This window comes from Macrotis lagotis, chromosome X, assembly GCF_037893015.1.
Source record: "Macrotis lagotis isolate mMagLag1 chromosome X, bilby.v1.9.chrom.fasta, whole genome shotgun sequence".
NCBI lineage: Eukaryota > Metazoa > Chordata > Mammalia > Peramelemorphia > Peramelidae > Macrotis > Macrotis lagotis.
Window position 1 is genome coordinate 642,870,723 of NC_133666.1, and position 23,513 is coordinate 642,894,235.

At 47.0% G+C, this 23,513-nt stretch overlaps 2 protein-coding genes across 3 annotated transcripts in view; one reads left to right on the forward strand and one right to left on the reverse strand.

Annotated features, from left to right (window-relative positions):
• The first annotated feature begins 5,457 nt into the window (after positions 1–5,457).
• Positions 5,458–13,362, forward strand: F2RL3 (F2R like thrombin or trypsin receptor 3). 2 transcript variants are annotated; one of them, XM_074204430.1, is made up of 3 exons: positions 5,458–5,970; positions 6,874–6,989; positions 9,629–13,362. In XM_074204430.1, the coding sequence occupies exons 2-3, from the start codon at positions 6,896–6,898 to the stop codon at positions 10,702–10,704; spliced, it is 1,170 nt and encodes a 389-aa protein (XP_074060531.1). In that variant the 5' UTR covers positions 5,458–5,970; positions 6,874–6,895; the 3' UTR covers positions 10,705–13,362. The 2 variants fall into 2 exon arrangements, with proteins under 2 accessions (XP_074060531.1, XP_074060532.1); XM_074204431.1 differs by lacking the exon at positions 5,458–5,970 and having other exon boundaries at positions 5,997–6,989.
• Positions 13,363–14,953: 1,591 nt separating this feature from the next.
• Positions 14,954–23,513, reverse strand: part of CPAMD8 (C3 and PZP like alpha-2-macroglobulin domain containing 8) — a 160,501-nt gene continuing 151,941 nt past the window's right edge. The window contains exons 40-41 of the mRNA XM_074202217.1: positions 16,744–16,919; positions 14,954–15,094 (exon numbers count right to left, since the gene is read on the reverse strand). Of these exons, the coding sequence (XP_074058318.1) occupies positions 14,954–15,094; positions 16,744–16,919 (317 nt within the window). The remainder of the gene's footprint in view (positions 15,095–16,743; positions 16,920–23,513) is intronic.

The following is a 23,513-nucleotide window of genomic DNA, read 5'->3' on the forward strand; positions in this document are numbered from 1 at the left end:
AGTCCCTGCCTCCCTCGAACTCGGCAGACTTCTTACCCCAACTCCCCAAGACTGACTTATCCAGAGTTCTGATTTGACCTTCCCTTACCTGCTGATGCTTCATCTCCTGGCTCCCGGCACATCTTCCTTGGAGCTGGGGTTTAGCAGGAAAGGCAACACCCACCCAGTCCAACAGGCCACGGGGGACCCCGATCTCCCCATTGAGCCCATACTCCACGGGGAAGGAGCATCATAGAGTGGGAAAGCACAGATCACCCCCATCCCAGGCTCCCAGAGATAAATGATGCTCTTTGGTATGTGGGAAAGTCCAAGAAAGGAGAGCAGCCTGGAGTTTTTCTTTTCATATCAGACTCCACACCTCCCACCTGGTTCTGGGAGCCAGGAGGGGCCATTCTCAGCAGGTCCATGAGATGGTCCTCATTCCATGGCTGCAGGAAAGGGGAGAGTGGCAGAACTCACAAGAGGATGTTCTACTCCTGCCCATGGCTCCAGTTTCCATATTAAGGGGCTCAAGCTTCCATATTAAAGCCCCCCTGTGGTCCAGAGTTACTTCTCTGAGATAGATGAGGCCTAAAACTTATCTACAGTTAGTTAGCTGTGTGACCTTGGGCAAGTCACTTCCCCTGAGTCTTATCTTCAGCCTCTATAATGGGGGTTGCACTAGATAATCCGTAATCCCTCCTGCCTCTCACATTCTGTGTCCTCCCAGTTCTGGTATTCTATATTGTAAGGGTCCTCCCAGCCCCAACATTGTTGGAAGGGCCCTCCCCACTCTGACGATATTGTTCTAAGATCTCTCTTAGCTTCTGACATTGTTTTATTTGTCAAATATGAGGAATTCAAACTTGTGAGTGGCTCTGAGTGGGCGATGTCCCCACACAGAACAGAGGGTACAGCTGGAGTCACGGAGTGGTGGTGACTGGCCTTGAGTGGTGTATTTGGTCCAAATTCACATGCTAAGTTTCCCTTGAAAACAACCATCAGGAAGCTGGGATCTGAGGTGATAGCTTAACTGGTGAGCATCCACACTTCCCTTCTGTCTGGGGCAATTCCGGTGGCAGGGGCCCAGGGGGGCCTCCCTTAGGGCAAAGCAGTCTATTTGCCAACAGACCCTACTTTCCTAAAGAGCTTTTATTTTATTCTATTATTAGAAATTATCTTCACCATAAACTTAAAACATACTCCCCCCCCCAAAAAAATCAGATGTGCATTTCAATTTGTTTTTTTAGATGAAGTTTTACAAAGAAAGAGTTTTAACCATTCCCCACTGTTCCTTCCCTCTGATTTCTTTATCCAGCCATTCATTCTTGTTTTTAAAAATAAATTTGTCTTTTCTCTCCACTGAGATCACCTTCCATCGTCTCTTTTTTTTATCTAGTTAAATTCATGTCATCTCCCCAGTCTGAACCCAAGCTCCTTGGGTCGGGGGCTGCTTTTGCCTCTTCTTTGTACCCCCCAAGATTCAGCACAGGGACAGCCAGGCAGTGACCACTCAGTACAGTTACTGCTCATATTATTCACTGGGTTTTCATCCCTTCATTTCACATCAGTTATTCTGTCTGCTTTGTCCTCATGTTCATTCAAGGATCTGGAATTTTGTTACCTTAGTGCACCTGTGGGGGACCCTCTGGCCATCAGAGTCTATTGGTGTCTGCCTACATAGTTTCTCATTTAATGGGAAAGTCTTAGGGGGCCTAAAGAATGGAGAGGGACCATGTTTGGGGCCAAACAGCTCCTGAGCATGTCTGGCTTTGAACCCGGGTCTTCCCGACTTCAAGTTTTCCAATTCTGTTGTTATTCTTAGTTATTAATGTGGTTTCTTATGTTTATAGTTTTCCTAATATTGTTTTTTTTTTTTGCAAGGCAGTGGCAATAAGTGGCGATAATTATTAAGTTTCTGAGTTTGGATTTGAACTCAGGTCCTCCTGATTCCAAGACTGGTGCTCTATTCATTGTACTACCTAGCTACCCCCATATTGTTATTCTTAACTGAAATGTGATAAATCATTTCCTGGGAACTTGTAATAGAAAGAAAACCACCTGACATTTTCTGGCTGTGTGACCTTGGGTGAGTCAAACTTCTCCATACCTTGTTTTCTTCCTTTGTAAAATAGGATGATAAAAATGTTTATAGCAGTTTTTTGAGTGGTTAACAAGAAACTGAAAATTGAGGGGTGTCCATCCATTGAGAATGGCTGGACAAATTGTGGTATATGAACGTAATAGAATAATATTATTATACTAGGGAAAGGACCAAAGGGACAAGAGAAACCTCAGAAAAACGAATATAGAATAAAATGGGCAGAACCAGGAGAACAATTTATATGAAAACAACAAGGTTGAAAAGAGGGAACAACTTAGTAAGACTTAAGAATAATGACCACCCAGAATTCTGAGGACCCAGGATGAAGCCAACTGCCCACCTCCCGATGGGAAGGGCTACAGGGTGAGGCAACATTTGCAGGTACAGCTGATGTGGGAATTTGGTTGTTGTTGGGTTTTTTTTTTTTTGACGATGTATGTTTGTTACAAGGGTTTTTTCTTTTTTAAATTTTTTTTCCAATGGAAGAGAGGTGAGAGGGAAAGAGACTAGATTTTTAGTCAAAAAACCCCCCAAACTTTTTTAATGGGGTGAGAACCTGTTGGAACCTTAACCTGCTAGAAAAATGGAAACTGCTGCCAGGTTTACCTTTGTCACAACAGCTTCTGTGGATTTCCACAAATCCACAAACCCCAAAGCCTTTCTTTGTTTTGGATTCGGGTCCTTGAAATTACTAATGATGTTGGGCTCTAGAAGTGATGGTCAACTACCAGAGATGCTCCTGAGTGAAGGATGACTGGCCAGACGATGCCCCAGCCCCTGCCCCTGGGGAGACCCTTGGGTGTGCGGGGCTGGTTCTGACCCACAGAGCCCTAATTCGCATTTTTTTATTCCAGGGGCAAGTGTGCCCAGGGCCCTCAGAACCAAAGAGCCAGCTTCTTAAACTCAATTCAACTGAGGATTGTGAAAAAAATGATGCTCGAGGCACTAGGTGCTGGGCCTCCATTGCAAGTGATGAAGGAGTTCAACAGTTACTAATGTTCTCACTGGAACGGGAGGACTATCCTTGGCCCCCTTCTCTTTTTCCTCTGTACTGTCTCATCAGTTCTCTTGAGATCAAATAACATTCTAGGCAGATGATTTCCAGATCTATCTGTGTGGCCTGAGTCTCTTCCTGAGCCCCATACTTGCATCGAGGACACCTCAAACTGGATGTCCCAGAGGCATCCCAAAGGACCCCTCCCCCCGACTTCTGAACTTCCCTGTTACTGCCAAGGACGTCACCATCACCTGGATCTTTACTATGCTAGGTGACGGAGTAGATAGAATTCTAGGCTGGAGTCAGGAGAAGCTGAGTTGTGTGACTCTGGACAAGTCATTTGACCTCTGTCTCCATTTCCTCACCCATAAAATGGGGATAATAGCACCTATTTCCCAGGGTGCTTGTGAGGATCAAATGAGGTATTTGTAAAGTGTCTAGTATTTCCCCTCCCTCCCTCTTTTCCTCCTTCCCTCCTTCCTTCCTTCCTTCCTTCCTTCCTTCCTTCCTTCCTTCCTTCCTTCCTTCCTTCCTTCCTTCCCATATTCACCAAATGAATCACCAAATCGTGTCATTTCTATCTTCCCAACATCTATACATGCCATAAAATGTCCACCCTGGTTCAGGTCTTCCCCATTTCTTCCCTGGACTCTTACACTGAGTAGCCTCTGCCTGGTTTCTCTGCCTCTCTCCTCTCTGGCCCATCTCCACTTATGGGTCTTAGAGATGCTTCCCTATCCTCACCTGACTACATCACCTCCCTGTTCAGTGAGCCCCTGAGTTCCCCATTGCCCCCTCAGCTATAAAATCCTCTAGGATTTCAGTCTCTTCCCAACCCGGCCGCTTCCTACGTTTTTAAGTCTGCTTCCCCCACAGCTGCTTCCACACAGACACTGTGGTCCAGTCACACTGGCCCACCTTCTAGTCCTTGAACAGGACCCTCCATCCCCTGCCTTGGTTCCTGTCCCTGGGACTCTCTGGCCCCTCACCTCCTCCTCTTAAATTCCACTGTCTGCCTGAGGTCGTGCTCCGAAACCCTGAGTAAAGGGCTAGCCATGGGGGGGGGGGGGTGTCGCTGGACATCAGAGGACGATAAGGGCTGGCATAGAAGGGGGCAGGCAAACCCTGAGGATCTGCTGCTGCTGCTGGCCTAAGGAGAGCTACTGCCCTGCTTAAATTACATAAAATGTTATAAATATGATTGACCAACAGAGAGAAATTAGAGCTTGGTGAGCTGTGGAGCCCTCCATCGCGGCTCTGAATGAGCAGACATACCTCCAGTTTCTCTCCTGAAGCCTTCTCTGAATATCCAACCCCTCTGCCCTAGGTCACCGAACTCTGGAGACCTCGAAAGGGCCTTCAGTCTACAGAAGCTAGTGTCAAGTTGTGACCAGACCCCAGACCTGCTTCTCGCGTGATCTGCCTCAAGTCCCCTCCTAGCTTTTCTTCCCTGGGCCGATTTTAGAGATACTAATAAATAAAAAGATCGGGGGGGGGGGTTGAACTGATCATCGCCTCTAAATCCACATCCAGCCACTCCTGGGTGATCAAGACCTCTGCTCTCCACCACGCTAGCCCAGCTCCCCTTTCCCAAGGCAGGGTGGGGGTTTCTCCCACAGAGACACACAGACAGAGGGGAGAGGGCTTCAGAGCCCCCAGGCCAGCCTGGGCATCATCTCCCAGACTTCTTTGCCTGAAGCCCCTTTGTCTGGGATGTGTATCAGTGGATGGAGCCTTAGGCGTTTCAAAGTTAGGCAGAGATGATGAAATCATCTCCCAGGTCCCTTCCAACTCTGGCAGATTATGGACTCTCGGGATGTTCCTGGAAAGGACGCTAGATTTGGAGCCAGAGGTCGTGGGCTTGAAGTCTCTCTTGGTGCTCCCCACCTGTGTGAACCTGGACCTCATCTAACTTCAGTTTCCTCATGTGATGAAGGACACAGCATAGGACAGTGGAAGGAACATCCATCAACTTGATGCAGAGGACCTGAGTTCAAATCCCACCTCTAAGGTTTGCCATCTGTGTGACTTTGGCCAGGTCACCAACTTCCTGGGTCTCAGTTTTCTCCTTTGTAAAATGAGGAGGGTTGGACTAGACTGCCTTCCAGAGGTAGTTTGATACTCTGTGGAAGAAGCCTAGTACAGTGCTGAATTTGGAAGAAGTGAGTTTGAATCTTGATTTTAAGGCATTCTAGCTACACGACTGTGGACAAGTCACTTATCTGAAGGCTGATGGCAGTTCCTTGGGGTGTGTTCTGTGGATCTGGGCTGTAGGGTCTGCAAAATTGTGATTTTCTCTTCTGTAAAATGAAGGGCATGGATTAACCTAGGATCCCTTCTAGATTTAAATCTGATGGCTTGCCCAGGGAAAGTATTTGGGTGCCATGACCAGGATGCTTTCCTCCTATATCAGGTTGCCTCTCTGGAATTCTGGCCCTAATCTCAGCCCCTCTGACATCCTCTAGGAAGGGGTCTGGCTCTCATCTCTCTCTGGAGAGTCCCTGGGTGAGGGTAAGGTACATAGATAGGGATTAGTTGGGATCTAGGCTTCTGGGTGGAGGCAGATGGGAGGAAGGCAGGGCAGGTCCAGAAGTTGAAAAGGGAGCTGGTGGTGGAGAGTCTGGGACTTGGGAGGGCCCCTTAACTCCTATTCACACCATTGTCCAGTCAGAAAATGCCACTTGGGCTTTCGGAGACATTGGGCAGATGTTTCCTGTGAGTTTGCTAAATATGAGGAGGACGCGAGTTGCTGTAATTCCCACTGGCTCCTGCCTTTCAGCCTTAACCCAACACCGGCAGGGTCTGGGCATTTCTAGGAGCCAGCCACAGCCAGGAACCCTGAATCTTCCACCGGCCGGCTCTACCTGTCATACTGTGAGCCAATCAACAGGTAAGCCCTAGTTGGACACAGAAGCCGAGAGTCCAGGGAATCTGGTTACTTCCCTGTAATTTCTTGTCCCTGGCCCTAGTTCTGCTCTTTGGGACTAAGGAGACCTTGCTCCTTCCTGAGGTTGATTAGTTGCTTTTTTCTGATGTGGAAAAAAATAATCTGGGGGAAGATACTGAGTCACATGTAGTCAGGAGATGATGAGAAACAGACTCCATTAGGTTGTATCCGGAAAGACCCTTCTCTGCCTTGTGTTTATTTTCCCACACGCAACGTTTCCTGTCCCCTCACCCTTCTCTCCTTATTCTCAGCAGTGAGTCTTTCTCTGTCCCCTTGGAGGGGCAATGCTCAGAAGGTGTGGGGTCAGGGCAGCAGTGAAGGGCAGAGAGTTAATTGATGCCCCCTGGCATCATCTGCTCCATTTAGCATTCTCCTCCAGCCTTTGCTGGGGAGTCAGTGGGTTAGTGCCTTGGCGATGTAGTGAGGTACTGGCTACCTGCTCACACCTATGGACTGGCTTAGCTTGAAGCAGCAGCGCTCCTGTAGGTGCTGGGAGTGCCAGGCCTGCCCTCCCCGTCTCTCCCTTCTCTGCCACGACCACTGCCACTGGATCACCTGGGTCTGGGGGCTGATGATCACGTCCCCTCCACTTCCACCTAGGCCTGTTTCTATTTATCTAAATACTCAATGATCTCTTCCTCAGGAAATGCTAGCGCTTGTAGTGTCTGTCTCCATGTGCATGTGTGTGTGTGTGCGTGAGTGTGAGTATGTGCGTGTGTGTGTGTGTGTGTGTGTGTGTGTGTGTGTGTGTTAGGGGCCTCAGCAGGAAATGTCTCATGACAGCAGCTCTTAGTCTCCTTGAACAATAACGTGGCCTCACTGGTCCTTGGCTCCTGCTTCATTCAGACCCAGTCTGGTACACTGGACCATGAGGTGCCCCTGCTGCCCCAGCCTCCTCCTCGTCTACTGCTTCCTGGTGGCCAGCCTGGCGCAGACCGACTATGATGATGAGAACAAAGAAGGTGAGTTATCCTCTTAGGAGAAATGAAAGGGGGAACGTTCCGGACTTGCCCCTTTAGGGTCCCTGATTGGGTTCTCTGAATCTCCCCAACTTTGCTAATAGATATTGCCGTTGGGAATTAGATCCTGCTCTAGGGCTGCTCCAGACACTGTAGGGCTGGGAAGGTGGACAGGCAAGGGACCTTCATGGGCATTTCTGTCATTGAGATTCTGTCTCTGATCCAGGGGTCTGAGACGAACAGTGTGCCCAAGGATGGCATGGGACAAAGAGAGTTGAGGCATTAACCCAAGTCCTTCATTTACAGATGAAGAAACTGAGACCTAGATGTGAAATCACACATAGAAATTAAATCCAATATTTTCCTCCTCTGTCCCATGAGAAACAAGGGCTGGGTAACTGAGTTCAAGTCACAAATCGCGATCTGGAAGAGATCGCAGGATCACCTGGCCCAAGTCATGCTCAACAGGAGTCTCTGCCATGATAGACCTGTGATGTGCGGCACCTAATGTTTACTGACTGAGTAATGACCAGTTGGCCATACGGTGCCTGCTCGGAGACCTCCCAGGAGGGAGAAGGGGCCCTGTCTCAGGGCGGCATCCTCTACAGGGGCCAGCTCTAATGCGAGTTTCAAGCTGGAATCTTCCTCTGCTTCTCTCCTTTCTGCCTCCTGAGGCTGAGCTCTTCACTCTACAAAAGAGAGAAGCTGAATCTGTTTTCTTCTCTATACTCTCTGCAGAGGCACTTGGAGGCAAAGCTTGCTCAACTGCAAGATGCCCTAGAAGGGGGGGAATAGAGGGGGGACGCTTTTGTTTTATTTAGGTTTTTTTTGTAAGGCAAACTGGGTTAAGTGGCTTGCCCAAGGCCACACAGCTAGGTAATTATTAAATGTCTGAGGCCGGATTTGAACCCGGGTACTCCTGACTCCAGGGCCAGTGCTTTATCCACTACGCCACCTAGCAGGGGGGGGATGCTTTTAAAGAGACCTCGCCTTGGACGGCTGCCCCCTTTATAGGCCGCTGGGATCTGAGCAGAAATGGCATCTGAAGCCAGATCTGTCAGCAGAGCAAAGGATGTCACAAAAGTCAATCCTCCTATGGGCAGTCACAGGGAGGAAGGCAAAAGCAGAGTCCTGGCTCTCCCCACCTCCCCTTGGGAATTGGGGATAAAATTAAACCCTGAGAGAGAGGTGCCATGGCAAGGGAGCCTGGGGATGGGTGGGCCGGGCCCCCCTCTATCCCCCCCCTTCTAAGACATTCTTCCAGAGCACGGGAAGCAAGGGTCAGTTTTGGTGGTTATTGTGGAGTGGAGGCACCCTACAATATCACCCCCTTCACCTCTCCATCCCCATTCCCCCTCCACACATTGGCACTCTGAGGAAAGGTTCTATTTTATCCAAATCGGTAATAATTCTCCTTGAGGCTCTAGTCTTGGGGAGGCTTTGTTTTGGGGTAGTGGGTAGCATCATGTTATAAGGGAAAGAACACTGCATTTAGAATCAAAGGATGTTGGTTTAAATCACTTAATTTCTCTGGGCCTCAGTTTCCTCACTTGTAAAAAAAGAAGAGGAGCAGAGCTGGAATAAATGAGTTTGAATTAGAATCAAGGTCCTGTCATTTACTCCCTATTTGATTGTAGATAAGTCAACTTTGTTTCCTTCCCTAGGAAATGAGAGGAGTCTAGATGAACTCTAAGGGGGATGGTCCTTCCTACCATGGTCCCCTCCCAACAGACCCACATCCTTCCCAACAGCCAGGAATGTATGGGCCAGCTGCCTCTGTAACCACGGACTTTCCCTCCCTCCTCTGAACCATTTACTATCATCCATATAATCTGCCCACAACATCTGGAAGACTAAACAGCTGCCTCTACCGGGAGGGAGGGAAGCTTTCACACTGGGTCAAATAGCAATTTAGTTCTGAGTGAGATGAGAGATGACTTTGATGCTGAACATTAGTATCCATGTAACTTCTTGGAAATGTCTGAGGTGTCAGCACTGGCCAGGGTCCAGCTTCAGTATTGCTGTTCACGCAAGTTGTTCCTCATTCTACATGGGGCCAATCACTGGCTCTCAAGATCCTCGTGCAGCCTGGTCATTCTCTAAGGCTCTTTCTGCTACATTAAGGACTAAAATGACTTTCTGCTTAGCAGAGGCACATAGTAGGCTCTTCATAAATGTTTATAGATTGATCGATCCATTAAGCGCCCCTGTGAGGCTGGTGACTTGGTACAGCTGCCCCCCACTCAAATCCAATTCACATGTTTGTCATGGCATCACCTCCCTGATGTTCTGGTCTTCTTGAGAGCGGAGGACAGACAGACAAACCATATACTTCTCTCAGTGAGAGCCCACACAGACCATTCCACATTCACTTCTTAGGATGGGCCACCTGGGTGACCAGCTCCAACCGATGGGAGGGAATTTAGTTGATGGCAACTTTAGGTTTGTCCTCTTCAAGTGGAGAAACTGAGACTTGGGCTCAGATGAAGGGAGCAGTGAGGCTTGTAGAGTCTCTGCTCTGAGTCAATGGTGGTCATTAGCATGGTGGGGTGGAGGGGGGAAGTATTGAGGGACCATGGAGGAGAAAGGCTGAGAATGGTTGAGGTCCAATTGGGCTAACCCATAGTTGTTTCTTATCACAGATGAAGGTGCAGGTTCCCCCACCAGTGAGACCTCATTCCCATTCTTCAACCCCAAGAGCTTCCCTGGGGAGAAGATAAACTTAAATAACACCACCTACCTGGGTATTGGAAATGACTCCAGGAAATACCTCTTTAGTTGGGTCTTTACAAGCTTGGTTCCTTCACTCTACACCCTTGTCTTCTTGGTGGCCTTGCCAGCCAATGGCTTAGCTTTGTGGGTGCTGGCTACCAAGATCCAGAAAATGCCTTCCACTATCTTTCTGATGAACCTTGCCGTGGCTGATCTGCTCCTAGTTCTAGTCCTTCCCTTCAAGATCTCCTACTATTTCTTGGGCCACCAATGGGTCTTTGAGGAAGCGCTCTGTCGGATGGTGACTGCATTCTTCTATGGAAACATGTACTGCTCCATGTTGCTGCTTGCCTGCATTAGTCTGGACAGGTACCTGGCCATCGTCCACCCATTCCTCTCCCGCACTGTGCGCAGCCCCACCTTTGCCGCCTGCCTCTGTACCATCGTCTGGCTCATGGCAGTCTCCCTCACCCTGCCCCTGACAGCCCAGCGCCAGTCCTACTCGCTGCATGGCAGCCCTGAGGTCATCTTCTGCCACGATGTGCTCCCCAAGACTGAGCAGGCCAGCTACTTCCTGACTATCTTTGTCTGCCTGATCCTGGTGGGCTTCTTCCTTCCACTACTGGTGATTCTCTTCTGCTATGGTTCGGTCATCTATGTCCTGGTGGCCAATGGGGAGAGGTATGGCTATGCTGTCAAGCTCACGGTGCTGGTGCTGGTCTCAGCAGTCTCACTTTTTACTCCTAGTAACATACTCCTGCTTATCCACTACTCTGACCTCTCAGACAAGGGCTTTGGAAACCTCTATTTTTGGTATGTTCTCAGCTTGGCCATCAGCACCCTCAACAGCTGTATGGACCCTTTCATCTATTACTATGTGTCTGAAGAATTCAGGGACAAAGTCAAGAGAAAGCTTTGTCAGCAGGACAAGAATACGCTCACAACCCAGAAAACTTCCAAGGAAGAGGTCCCTGGGTTGGGTACCCACTCTACGTCTCTACTCTAGAGATTCATTGGTTGCAGCACTGGATCTGGCCTGATGGAGGAAGGCACCGGCTTCTGGGTCAGCCCCAGTGGAATCTTGCTTCATCACTGTCCACAGGGTTCCCTGTAATCTCCACCTTCATCTTTGTCACTGCAAACTTTGGAAAGATGAGAGGAGATAGCCATGGGGGCTTCTGTACTCTGTCTCCCTGCTTCCATTTCCAGGGAGGTCCAGGATGCTGTTCCCTTATCGATAAGTACTGATGGATCCCAGGGTGTCTATGTTGGTAGGGGCAGGGACCACAGTGGGGGTGGGGGCAGGGCACATGATGAATGTGGGTGTGGGTGGGACAACCACTACCTGCCTTCTAGTGATTGAATGAAAGAGGGATTAAGATAGTCTGCTTGACCCAGAAGGAAGAAACAGGACCAAGACTTGGGGAGGGGCTTATGTACAGATTTTGGCCAACAGGAAAAAAAATTTCCTAAAGATAAAAGCTGCCAAAAAGTAGACTAGGCTGTCCAGGAAGGGGTAAGCTCCTAGAGGTAGCAAAGCAGAGGCCAGATAATGACTTGGCAATGTTATGAATCTGTTTGTTGTGTTTCAAGCAGAAGCTAGAAGTCTCTGCCAACTCCACCATCCCATGCCTTGTTTTCCTGACATGTTGGCAGGACTTTAGGCCTGCCCCCTGAAGGTATAGCTTTGCCACCTGAACTTTCAAGATCCCATCTCTCTCTGTCCTCAGTTGACATAGGTCATGTTGGCTGGGGTTGGCTGGGGTTATTCTGCCCATCATGTTTTCCCAGAAACATGATTATGACAACAGAGTGGGATGGAGAGTGGATTAGGGCCCCATCAGGTTCTAATCAGGTCCTTCTTATGTGACCCAACAAATAAAAGTAAAGGTTCATGACCAAGCCAGCTGTTCTGCTGCAACTTAAGACATCCATGCCGGGTGGCAATATGATATTTTTGCCTGTAAAGGTTGGAACTGACTTTAGAATACAGAATGTATAATCTGTAAGGTAAGGGACTTTACAACCAATAATAGGGGAGGTAGGAGGGCCCTTAGAACACAGAATGTTAGATCTGGGAGGACTCTTAGAACCACAAGATGTCAAAACTGGGAGAGTCTTTAGAACACAAGATGTCAGAGCTGGAAATCCTCAGAGACCAGCTAATCGAACTATCTTTACTTTACAGAAGGTGGAAGAGAAGCTCAGAGAAGGCTCATAGGAGCTAGAAGAGCCCTTAGAGGTCATCAAGTTCATTTTTCAGAAAAGGAAACTGAGGCTGAGAAGTTAATTGACTTGCTCAGAATCCTACAGTTATGAACATATGAGGTCTTCCTAAATCCAAATCCTACTCTCTGATGCCCTTCATTTATTCCAAGTCTCATTTGACAAATGAGGAAAGTAAAAACGAGAGAGGTTAAGTCTCTCCCCCCAAGATCACACATGTATTAAGTCACAGAACCTGAATGGGAACCCAGGGCCTGGCGCCAATCTTGTGCTCTCTTCATTTTATCAGTCTTTTAATAATCCAACGGCAAAGGTCTTGGATCCCAGCAAGGGGCAGGTTCTCATTCTCTTGTTTCTCTTCATCCATGATCTGAGCCAGGCTACTGACTCAGGACGGAATGCTATAATCCCACCCAGTCAAAAGATTAAGCCATGGGTGATGCCTCCACTAACAAAGTCTCAAGAGCCAGGACCTTAGACCACTTGGTCAAACTCCCTTATCTGACATTTGAGGAAAGTGAGGCTTTCCTCACTTGCAGGTTAGGTGACCTGACAGGGATACTCAGCCTGGAGGGGTCAAGATCAAACCTAGTTCCTTTAGGCTCTAAGATCCATACTCAATCCACTGTGCCATGCTTCTTTCTTAAGGCCTTGAGTCGAATTCTTCTAGATGGAGAAATGATGAAAGTTTTCTAAGAGGGAACAAGGAAGCTCACAGTTCAAATGATACTGAGGATGAGAGGCTGTTGAAAATCTGGGGGAGGGAGGACAGTAGAAGAAGACAGGGTTTGACTGGAGCCCTGTAGAATGATCTGAGCAGCCTCAGATATCTTGCCTACTCCTGCAGAATCCTTTCAATACTCTGGAATGTGGCCTTTCTCTGCCTTTCACTTCCTTGGAAGAGCCTATGGGGGAACACGAGGATAAATAGCCACTGGGAGAGGGGGGTGCAGAGGCAGAATTCTGGTGTTTTTGTGTCCTGGGGAGGAGCTGCTTTTGCTTCCCACTTGGTGGCCGTCCCTCTGTACAGCCCAGTTCCCATGAGGGCAGCAGGTCCTCTGCACTCCCTCCTTGCCTCTCCCATGGCAGTCTGCAGGCCCTGCCAGCCTCGATGCTTCTCAACATTCAAGAATAACCGTCCCTATTTCTAGGACACATTGAAATCTTCAGAGATCTGTGGGCAGGAAAGGTAGCAGGGTCTGGGGTGAAAGAGGCAGGCTTTTGCTCTTGGCCTCATCCTTTCCTGGTCCCATTTCATCTTGGTGCCTTCCCTCTGCCTGTCCGTATCTGCTTTGTATGCAGGGGTTTGCATATTGTCCCCACTTTCCGTTACACTGGAAGGCCCTTGAGGGCGGGAACCTTGTTTTGCCTGATATTAATAAATGTTTGTTAATGACTTATAAATGTAAATGCTAATAAAACACCTTTTCCACAACAATCCTATGAAATTAGCACTGCAAGGTGCATTATATTTAGCAGCCAAGGGAGGCGTGAATAAGCTGTGGAATTTATCCACAAAGCCAATGAACTGAGGCAGGACATGAGACCAAGTCTTCTGACTCACTCTGTTAGACCATGATTGTTTCTGCTGCGGCATTATTTGTAAATTCATTCTGACTCACAGCCACCCTGCTTCCCATTCTAAAAGCGCCCAAACTCTCCCTTCCACAATCCATGCTGGGGACAAGGCCTCCTTTCCTCCTCTCCACCTTTTCCCCTCTCTAGTCTGGGAACCTTCCTCCTAGCTAGCTCCACCACATCCCAAAGGATGCCGCTATGGCTCAGGAATCACATTCGCCCATTATCTCGGGCCTCGGCATAAGGTTCGGCCAGGACTGGTGACCTGAACACTGAGTGGGGGCACCTAGTTACCCTCTTCTCATTTTTACAGTGATCATTTTGGACCTTTTGGTTTTAACATCTCATCTTCATTCTCCTTGGTAGAGAGAGCAGAAGCCAACTATGGAACAGATAGATCTGACTTAGCTCTGCAGCCCCGTTCTCTCTCGCTTGACCTCCTCTGAGCTCCACCGTGGCCTGGAAAGCCCTGGAGCTTTGGCTTCTCTGTGCTTCTCCAGAACTGTTTGGATTTTTGACAGTTGTTTGAATGTGGAGCCTCGAGGCTTCATTTATTCATACCCTGGTAACTGAACCCAACCATATGTGATGAATGTTCTTAAGAGGCTTCATTTGAGATATTGAGATTTTATTAACAATCGCTTTCTAAAATCACCCAGGTCATGTGTTTCTTGTTTTGAGTCTGTGGCTTTTGGTCAAACCTGGGGTAGCAAAGCACAGGCCAAGGCTGAGCCGGCTCTAAGCTGTAGCTGTGGAGTAAGACCCAGCGTCCTGATGGCCAGTAGGGCACGAGACACCACATTTTGGGGGTGCTCTTCAATTTTGTTCAGCAGATCATTATATCTTTTATGTCTGTCTTACCACAGCCCTTCAAAACAGGGTACAGCAGGCATTGTGGCTATATTACACATGGGGAAATGGAGGCCTGGGGAAGGGATGGTGCTTGCCAAGTATCATCCAGCAAGTTGGGTTCAGAGCTTGGATTGGGACCCAGCCCTCATACTCCTAGCACTTTATTCACTATGCCAAGCTGATAGTGGCTAGGTCATCTGTTCTATTCATTTTTCAACATGTCTAGTCCATCCTTTCAGATTTCACAAGGGCAGCAGTCAGAACTTATTCACCTTTAAAGGTGAGCTAGTCATGTGCATAGGGGGGAGGGGTGCTCAATGAAGGCTGAGGAACCTCACTTTCTTCGTCTGTAAAATGGGACAATAATACCTGCCTTACCCTAACTCACAGATTGTCGAGAGGCTAAAATGAGGTGATTGATGTGAAAATTCATTGATCAAAAGTGAAAAATCTCTATACAAAAGAAGGCACCGAGAAGGCAGGGGCAGTGGCTTGCTCCAAAGTGTAAAGATCCCCTGGCCCCCATCTGCCCTCTCAGTTACTGGTACTGATGTCAAACTCTATGGGAAAAGTGGGCAAAGGAGGCAGGAAATGCATGTCTAGGGGGAAGGGGTGGGGCGGCTGGTCCAGACTGAGTCCTGCTCCCCTGCAGACTTGGCCTGGCCAGCAAAAGGACGGGAGGCCTTTGGCAGTGGGTGAGAAAGCTCCAAGTCCTTCTTGCTCTCCACAAAGTCAGCGATCTGAGCAAAGCCATGAAGGAGTCACCCTCTGGGTCACTTCTCCTCTTGGGGAGGTTGTCATTTCTGTGGAGAAAGAGACCGCAGCGTCATTCCTGTCAGAGAAGACCCAGGGCAGACCATCATCTTCAAATATCTGGAGCTCAGATCAAGGGGAGCAAGTTAGGGGGAGATAGAGTTCAGTTCCTTTTAAGGTAATACTTAGTGGATAGAGCCTGGAGCCAGGAAGACCCATCTTCCCATACTCAAATGGAGCCTCAGACACTGGATAGTTGTATGATCCTGGGCCAGTCACTTTATCTGTTTGCCTCAGTTTCCTCATTTGTAAAATGACTTGGAGAAAGAAATGATAAACCACTCCATATCTTTGCCAAAAATGTGACTGAAAAAACTCAACAATTCAATAACAATCATAGATTTTACGGCTGAAAGGGTCCTTGGAAGAGCTCCCTTCACTTTCCAGATGAGGAGACCTCAAGGAGTTGTGACTCATCCAAGATCACACAAGTAGTGACAGAAGATTTGTCCCTGAATCTAGTTCTTTCAACTGTCAGCTGTTATTTGAATGCTGACATCAATGAACCAATTGCCTTGGTAATTCACCCAAGGAATGCCCAACTGGCATCATGACCTGCCAAGAATGCTGTGGAGGGAAAGCCCCCCCAGGAGGTGCGGGTGGGGGATTGGCCTTGGAGTTGGCTCTGGGATCTATTCCAGGGAGGAGCCTCTTGAGGTCAGGATGGGCCTCACTGTGGCTGCAGCTCAAGAGTGTCCCTTCCCAGTGTAGACAGAGCTCTTGTCTGGAGAAGTCTTGTCCAAGGTGTTACCCTTTATTTTGTTTGTTTATTTGGTTACTTTTATTCATGATTATTAGTGTGTAATAAAACATATTTTACAAAGATATTCAGACCTTAAAAAAACCTTCACAGGTTCTTTGAGATTCAAGCTTGCAGGGTCATCAGAGGCTGTTAACACCTTCACTTTGCAGATGAGGAAACTGAAGCCCAAGGAAGTTAAGTTGACTTTTTCAGAGTCATATTGCTAGTAAGTATTGGAGGCAGAATCTGAATTCAGAATTTGGCATCCTCTGATTCCAAAGTCGGCCTTTTTTCTATTCTACCATGGGGCCTCCTCCCAGTAGGGAAGCCACAGAGTCCCCATTTTACAGATAAATAAAAGGAGAGAAGGGCCTTGCTTAAAGTGACACTATCCAGGTAGAAAAGAGAAAACTGGGTCAGTTTTCTGCTCTCCTTCGGGTAGTCACAAGCCCCTTGCAAAACTGCAAAGTCACATTTGGCACACAGACTCAGAAAACTAAACTGAGAAGAATTTCAAAGAATATCTGGTCCAACCACCTGGTGGTTCAGAAGTTGGAAGTCCTGAGTTCAGATCCAGCCACAGACACTTCCTAGCTGTGTGTCCTTTAGCAAGTCACTTACTCTCTATCTGCCTCAATTTCCTCAACTGTAAAATGAGGGTCATAACAATGTGTACCTCCCAGGGTTTTGAACAAGAAATGAGATTCTATTAGCAAATCATTCAGTACAGGATTTGGTACAAAAGAGACACTTAATAAATGTGTTTCCTTCCTTGGCCTGTCCCACACCTGCTCCAGAGTTGCTATCTGATTGGACAGTTTGTGAAGGGCTCACCATTCCACGTGGTCCCTGCGTCCTTCCTTCCTTCCAGGCACCTTCAGAAGCACCACTGATGGTGGTCAGCTCTGGCCTCACATCGAAGCTCTCAGTCTCAGAGCCATAGGGGTCGGCGTCATACTCATAGAAGTAGTAGGCACTGTCTGATGGCGGCTGGACAGGGCTCTCTGTAGCTTCAAGGAAATAAAAGAGTCAAAAGTGCCAAAGAGCCGACTGGTTAGGAAGCAAGTTGGGGCTGCCATTCACAGGACAGACCCTCAGCCACCTCCCTACCAGCACCTACAACCTCAGAGGCTCAAAGCAAGAAGGAATTTTAGAGGACTTTGACAATCTGCAGCTCTGTGACCCTGGGTAAGTCACAAAATTTCTCTGGGCCTTAGTCTCCACAATTGAAGTTGTCTAGAGAACCTCTAAGGTCCCTGCTGGGTCTGAATCCTAGGATTCTATTAATTCATCAGTTGTCAGTGTCGTTTCCTAAACTGTGGTACCTGCCATGAAGGAATGAATGAATAAAATAATTTATTAAGCACCCACTCTGGGTCAGACATTATGCTAGACCTTGGGAACACACACACGCACACATACACACACACACATACACACACCACACACCCTCCCATACCACCCCATCCCCATATATTCCCACTCACATCTACCCACAGCCAAACCCCCAACACACACCCATACACCCACACCCCAACACCCCCCCCCACACAACTATGCCTGTCCTCAAGGAGCTTACATTCTAAAAGGGGAAGACAACACATACAGCAGAGAGAAAGGAGTATTGGGAGAAAAAAATTAAACAAGCCTCCAAATAGAGTTCAGTGAAGGCAGAAAACATGCTTTGTACATGGAACATAAAGGAGAGTCAGAGATGACTAAAGTTCTAGCTGAGGATACTGGGAAAATGGTGACACTGGAGAAAACAGGAGGACTGATTTGAAGAACAGCTTCCTAACAAGAATCCCACAAGTTAGGCCTTGTTAAATCTGATAAATCTGGCACATAGTATGTACTTAATAAATATTTATAGATTGATAAAATGAAGAAACTGAGAGTAAGAGATTATGTGACTTGACTGAAGTCACACAACTAATAAATATCCAAGTCAGAATTTGAACCTGCCACCAAGTCTAGCACACTATCTGCTCTGAACATTCTCCTTGCAGTTCTTGAAGCTTATGACAACCTCCCATTGGAAAATGGGAGCCTCCCCAAAACAAACCCAGAAACTGTATGAGCACTCCTCACCCAAATTCAGATCTAAATAATTGGAAAAATGTCAAATGCTCATGGTTAGGTTGAGATAACATAATAAAAATGACAATTCTATCCAAATTAAATTACTTATTCAATGCCATACCAATCAAACTACCAAATAACTACTTTACTGAGCTAGAAAAAATAGTAATAAAATTCATCTGGAGCAACAAAAGAGCAAGAATAGCAAGGGAACTGATGAAAAAAATATAAAGGAAGGTGGCCTAACTATACCAGATCTCAAACTATACTATAAAGCAGCAGTCATCAAAACTGCCTGGTATTGCTTAATAAAAAGTAATGGATCAGTGGATTAGGATAGGTTCAAAAGAAACTGCAATAAATGACTACAGCAATCTACTGTTTGATAAATCCAAAGACATCAGCTTCTGGGATAAGAACTCACTATTAAACAAAAATTGTTGGGGAAAACTGGAAAATAATATGGCAAAAACTAGGCATAGATCTATGTCTCATACCCTATACCAAAGTAAGGTCAAAATGGGTATAGGATTTAGACATAAAGAATAATACCTTAGAAAATTAATAGACCAAAAATTACCTATCTGATCTATGGAAAAGGGATAAATTTATGACCAAACAAGAATTAGAGTACATTATAAACTGAAAAATGAATGATTTTGATTATATTAAATTAAACATTTGCACTAATAAAATCAATCCTGCAAAAACTAGAAGGAAAGCAGAAAGCTAGGAAAGTTTATCAGAACCAGGAGTTCTGATAAAGGCCTCATTTCTAAAATAAATAGAGAATTGCATCAAATTTATAAGATTACAAGTCATTCCCCAATTGATAAAAGGATATGAACAGTTTTCAAATGAAGAAATTCAAGCTATGTATGAAAAAAATGTTCCAGATCACTATTGCTTAGAGAAATGCACATTAGAACAACAATGAGGTATCATCTCACACCTATTAGGTTAGGATTCCTTCAAAGGGACCTGTTCCTAGCTCTCTTCTCAGCCCTGGAGCCTCACTCACTTTTGGGGCTTCCATCCGTACCTCTCTATGTGGCTCCCAAACCTCTATTCTCACAGTGGCAGACTGGCACCTCTAGCTATATCAAAGACATCTCTTACTGACTAGACATTCCCATGTTCCATACATGATTGGTGACTTCCTCCTCTCTTCCTCCTTCAGACTTCCCCCTATTCAAGTGTAGGATTGGAAACCTTGAGATTATCTTGGCCTCTTTGCCCTCCTGTTCATTTTTGCATCCAGATCTGTGATTTCTTTCCCGGAAGGAACCAATGCCCACGGATAATTCTCCACCAATTTCTAGTCCTGAGTTCCTGCAAGCTTTTCTCAGTCAGAGTTAAGGGTATCGAGATTCCATCCAGGGGATCCTGCCCCGAGGCAGCCACTCTGCCCCCACCTCTCGGTGGAGACCCTCCCTTTGTCTGCCTCCAAAGAGGTTTCTTGCCCTGACTCTCTCTCCTCCCTGCTGCAGTCCATCCTTCACACCTGCCAGAAAGAAGCATTTTTATGCACAGAGCTGGTCATGGTCTTCCTCTCTTCAGGAGCCTTCCCTGGCTGCCCATTGCTGACTCTTTTAGCTCAGCAGTCACAGCTAGGGCCATAGGGCTTTGCAGCCTTGCCTTGCTGCTCCCCTCCGGATACTCTTATAAACCCAATGGTCTCCCATCCACCCTCCAGGCAGTCCTGCTTGGACAGTCCTCGATGGCTGGAATGCCCTCATCCCCACTTGGCTTTGATTTTGTTTTTAAATGATTAATTGTGGCTCAAATTAAATCAACTGCTTATTAGTGGCTTTATCTCCTTCCCTGTCACTTCCCAAAGCTTTCACTGCAGATGGTCATGTGGATAATCATTCAATATTCAACAAGAGCAGCAGCAGCAACAACCACCACAATAGCAAAACTGCGGCAGCTGTGTAACAACAAAATAGATCTCAAGCTGGAAAGGACCTCAGAGGGAATCTGGCCCAACATCTCATTTTATACATGAGGAAATTGGGATTTAGGGAAGTTAGGTGACCGACTCAAGGTCACACAGGTAGGTCACACTTCAGTCGGGCCTCTGGAGAGTTCCTGATGTTTCCACTGCACCACCCTGCCCCTCCTAGTCAAGCCAACAAACCCCACCGTCTCATCACGTCTGCAGATCCCCGCCTCTTTGGTGCCTGTCATTCTCCCTTTCTGTTGAGGTACCCATCCTGGTCAGTCCTCTGATGTCACAATCCTTACTCGTCCTTGAAAGCCTAAGGCAGACTGGCCTTTTCTAATGGACTTGATGGGGCATTCTGTAGCATGGTTGCCACACTTTGCTTCTGAGGCTTCCCTAAGGACCTTTGGCTGGTCACTCCGTTCCTAGGCCTCAGTTTCCTCAACTTTAAAATGTGGGGAGGAAGAAGTAGTTGGCCTTCAAAGTTCTTTCTGTCTGGACCAAGGCCATTCTGTGGTCCTAGACTGTGACTTCTCTGGGGGCAGGGACCAGACCTTGTCTCAGCTCTGCAAGCCCTCCCTGATCTAGGACAGGGCTCTGTATATAGAAATTGTTTACTATTTACTAGATTAAATCTGCACAGGGGAAAAGAATGATGGATTTAGAATGAGAGGATATGGCTATGAATTTTGTGTGTTGCATCACAGAGGGCTCTAGCTTCCTCATCTGAAAAATGAGGGGCAGTGTGAGGGGCAATGACCTTTCAATGATTGTCTGAATTGCATTAAATTGGGAACATGGTAGATGAAAGGCAGTGACTGGGACTGGGAGTGCAGGTCAGAGGTCAGGGCTGGAGATGTCCGTCTGGGAAATCTCAGCTTAACAGCAGATATCTGAAGCCAGGGATGAGGAGGAGCAATGGAGGAAGGGCAGGGAGGTTTAGGACTGAAGCGTGAGGGGAACCCACATCCAAGGGAGCAGGGGGAAGAGATGCCTGCAAAGGAGACAGAAGGAGCAGTCTCAGAGGCAGGAGCAGAAATAGGAAAGAGCACCCTCATGGAAGGACTGGGCAGTCACCAGAAAGACTAGGGGCAGGCGGAGGGAAATGAGGATGGAGGAAAGAATACTGGCTTTGGCAAAAATGTGATCACTCTGATGATATCTACAACTGAGGGCCTTGAGATGACACAGTGATAGATCTGTCCTGGGCTGGAAAAAAGATGGTGGCAAACAACACACAAAGTACCCCAACTTTCTGGTCCTTTCTGCTCACCTTCTCTTTCTCTCTCTCTCTCACTCCAGGAGCCCTGGGAGAGGGGCAGGCTGGAGGAGCAGAATGAACTGAACATTCTTCATATGGTGTCTTGTCTCATCAGGGATATTAGAGAGCATATTCCTGTTCTGATATCAGTTGTACAAGATACCCCATGAGGCTAATTCCAACTCTGAGTCTTCATGATATCCATTTTATAGATAGGGAAACAGGATCAGAGAGAAGTGCCTTGCCTATGGTCACACCAGGGTGGTTAGGTAGTACAGTGGATAGAGCTCTAGTCTGGGAGTCATGAAGTCGGGAGTTTGAATCCAACCTCAGATATTTGACATTTACTAGCTATGTGACCTTGGACAAGTCAGTTAACCCTGATTGGCCCATATCCAAGGTCATTTCCAGTCATCCTGATTCACATCTGGTCACTGGACCCAGATGACTATGGAGGAGAAAGTGAGACTGGCAACTTAGTCTAGCATCCCCCTCACTCAAATCCAATTCACATGCTTGTCATGGCATCACCTCCCTGATGTTGTGGTCTTCTTCAAGAACAAAGGACAAACATCATCAGCGGTCACACAATTTGTTAAGTGGTACTGCTGGGATTTGAAACCAGGCCTCTTGGCTCCTGGTCCAGTATAATTCCCACCATACTTTGTTGGAGAAATAAGGACTGAATTGGAGGTTCTCTGACATAACTATGAGATTATGACAACCTTACAAAAACAAAAGTCACCCATTCCTGCTTCTCAGGCTTCAGTGTCCCAGCTAAAGACAAGGCCAGTCTCCCAGCAGAGCTTGCGACATCCAGCTTTCCTATTAGGACTTTATCAGGATGCTGGAAACTGAGTGGACAGATAACTGAAGCAGCATGTGGTGGTCCCCGATCTTGACTTTGTCATCAGGTGGCCATTGGTCAAGTCCCTTCCCTTCTCTGGGATTTTACAATGTGGGTATTCCTTAGAATCCTTTCCAACACTGACACACTATGATGTGGGGAGTGGTGATGGGTGCCGTGTTCAAAGACAGAATCCTAGGAGGTTAGAAGCCTGGGTTCTAGTTTCCATCTGCTCCTTACTTGTGGAATGACTGAACTTGGTAGGGGAAAATCCTGGACTGGGAGTTAGAAGACTTGATTCTGAATATAATGTTATATACTTCAAGGGAAGATAACACTTGTAACTCTAGAGAATTAAATTTCTTGTTAAAGGGTTGAAATAGTTGTAGGGATTGTACTTAGAGGCTATGCATATGGTCGGTTCTTATTCTTTGTTATTGAAGAAGACCAAAATGACATCACTGTGTTTGAGACAAATTGCAGTGTGTCTGATTGTGGCTGATGAGATCCATATGAACCTGGAATGCACTACCACAGCTTGGACACAAAGAGTCCAAGGTGTTTATTCTAAGCTTCTTATACTTACTTTGAGCTACTTCACATTTCCTTGCTCATAGAACTCAGCACTTTCTCCGATGAGGGCATCCTATGCCAGGCAGTCCTGTGCCAGGGTCTCCCATGCCATACAGTCAAGTCTAAAGTTCTTAAGAGAGGCCTTCAGAGTGTCTCAGTACTTAGAGTACTTTGAGGCGCTATACATAACCAGATCAGAAGTGATCTTACTTTTCTAGATACCTTAGTTAAGGAGGGTTGTAGTACAACAGGGGCAGAGGGTAGGGGCATATTTAAAAGGTTTGAATGTTAGAAAAATAGATTAGGAAGTTATCTTGCCTTAATACGTACTTCAGTTAACAAGGGTTTAAGTACCATGATTGGGTGCTGAAGAGACAGAGGGGAACAGTGTACTTGATACTTAGGCTGTAGGGCCATGGTCACTCTAGTCAGAAGGAACAGGATAATCACAGACACAAGAGTGATGTTCATTTTGGATGAAACATCAGGCAACATGTGCAAAGTGATGGGCTGCAGTTCAGTCAGAACCAGGGTGTGGGCTCTAGGGCACCCATGGGAAGTCCCCGAGTAGGAATGAGATAGAAGAAGAAGTGGACATTCAGGTGATGCGTGTCATTCTGAGGGCTGTGGGGGGATATGCTGGAGGTAAGAGAGTCAGCGGCAGCAGGCCAGCTATAATGGAGCAAGGGCCTAAAGGGAAGAACAAGATAGGGATGGGAATGACTATGCATAGAGACAGGATCAAAGAACGTGGTAATTAATTGGGGTGAGAAGGTGGGGTGACTGACTGATAGAGGAAGGGAAGTCAGGAGGAACAGATCTAGGCCTGTGGAGTTTAAGGTACCAATATGACATTCAAATGGAGATATTTAGTGAAAAACTAGAAATCTGGGTTT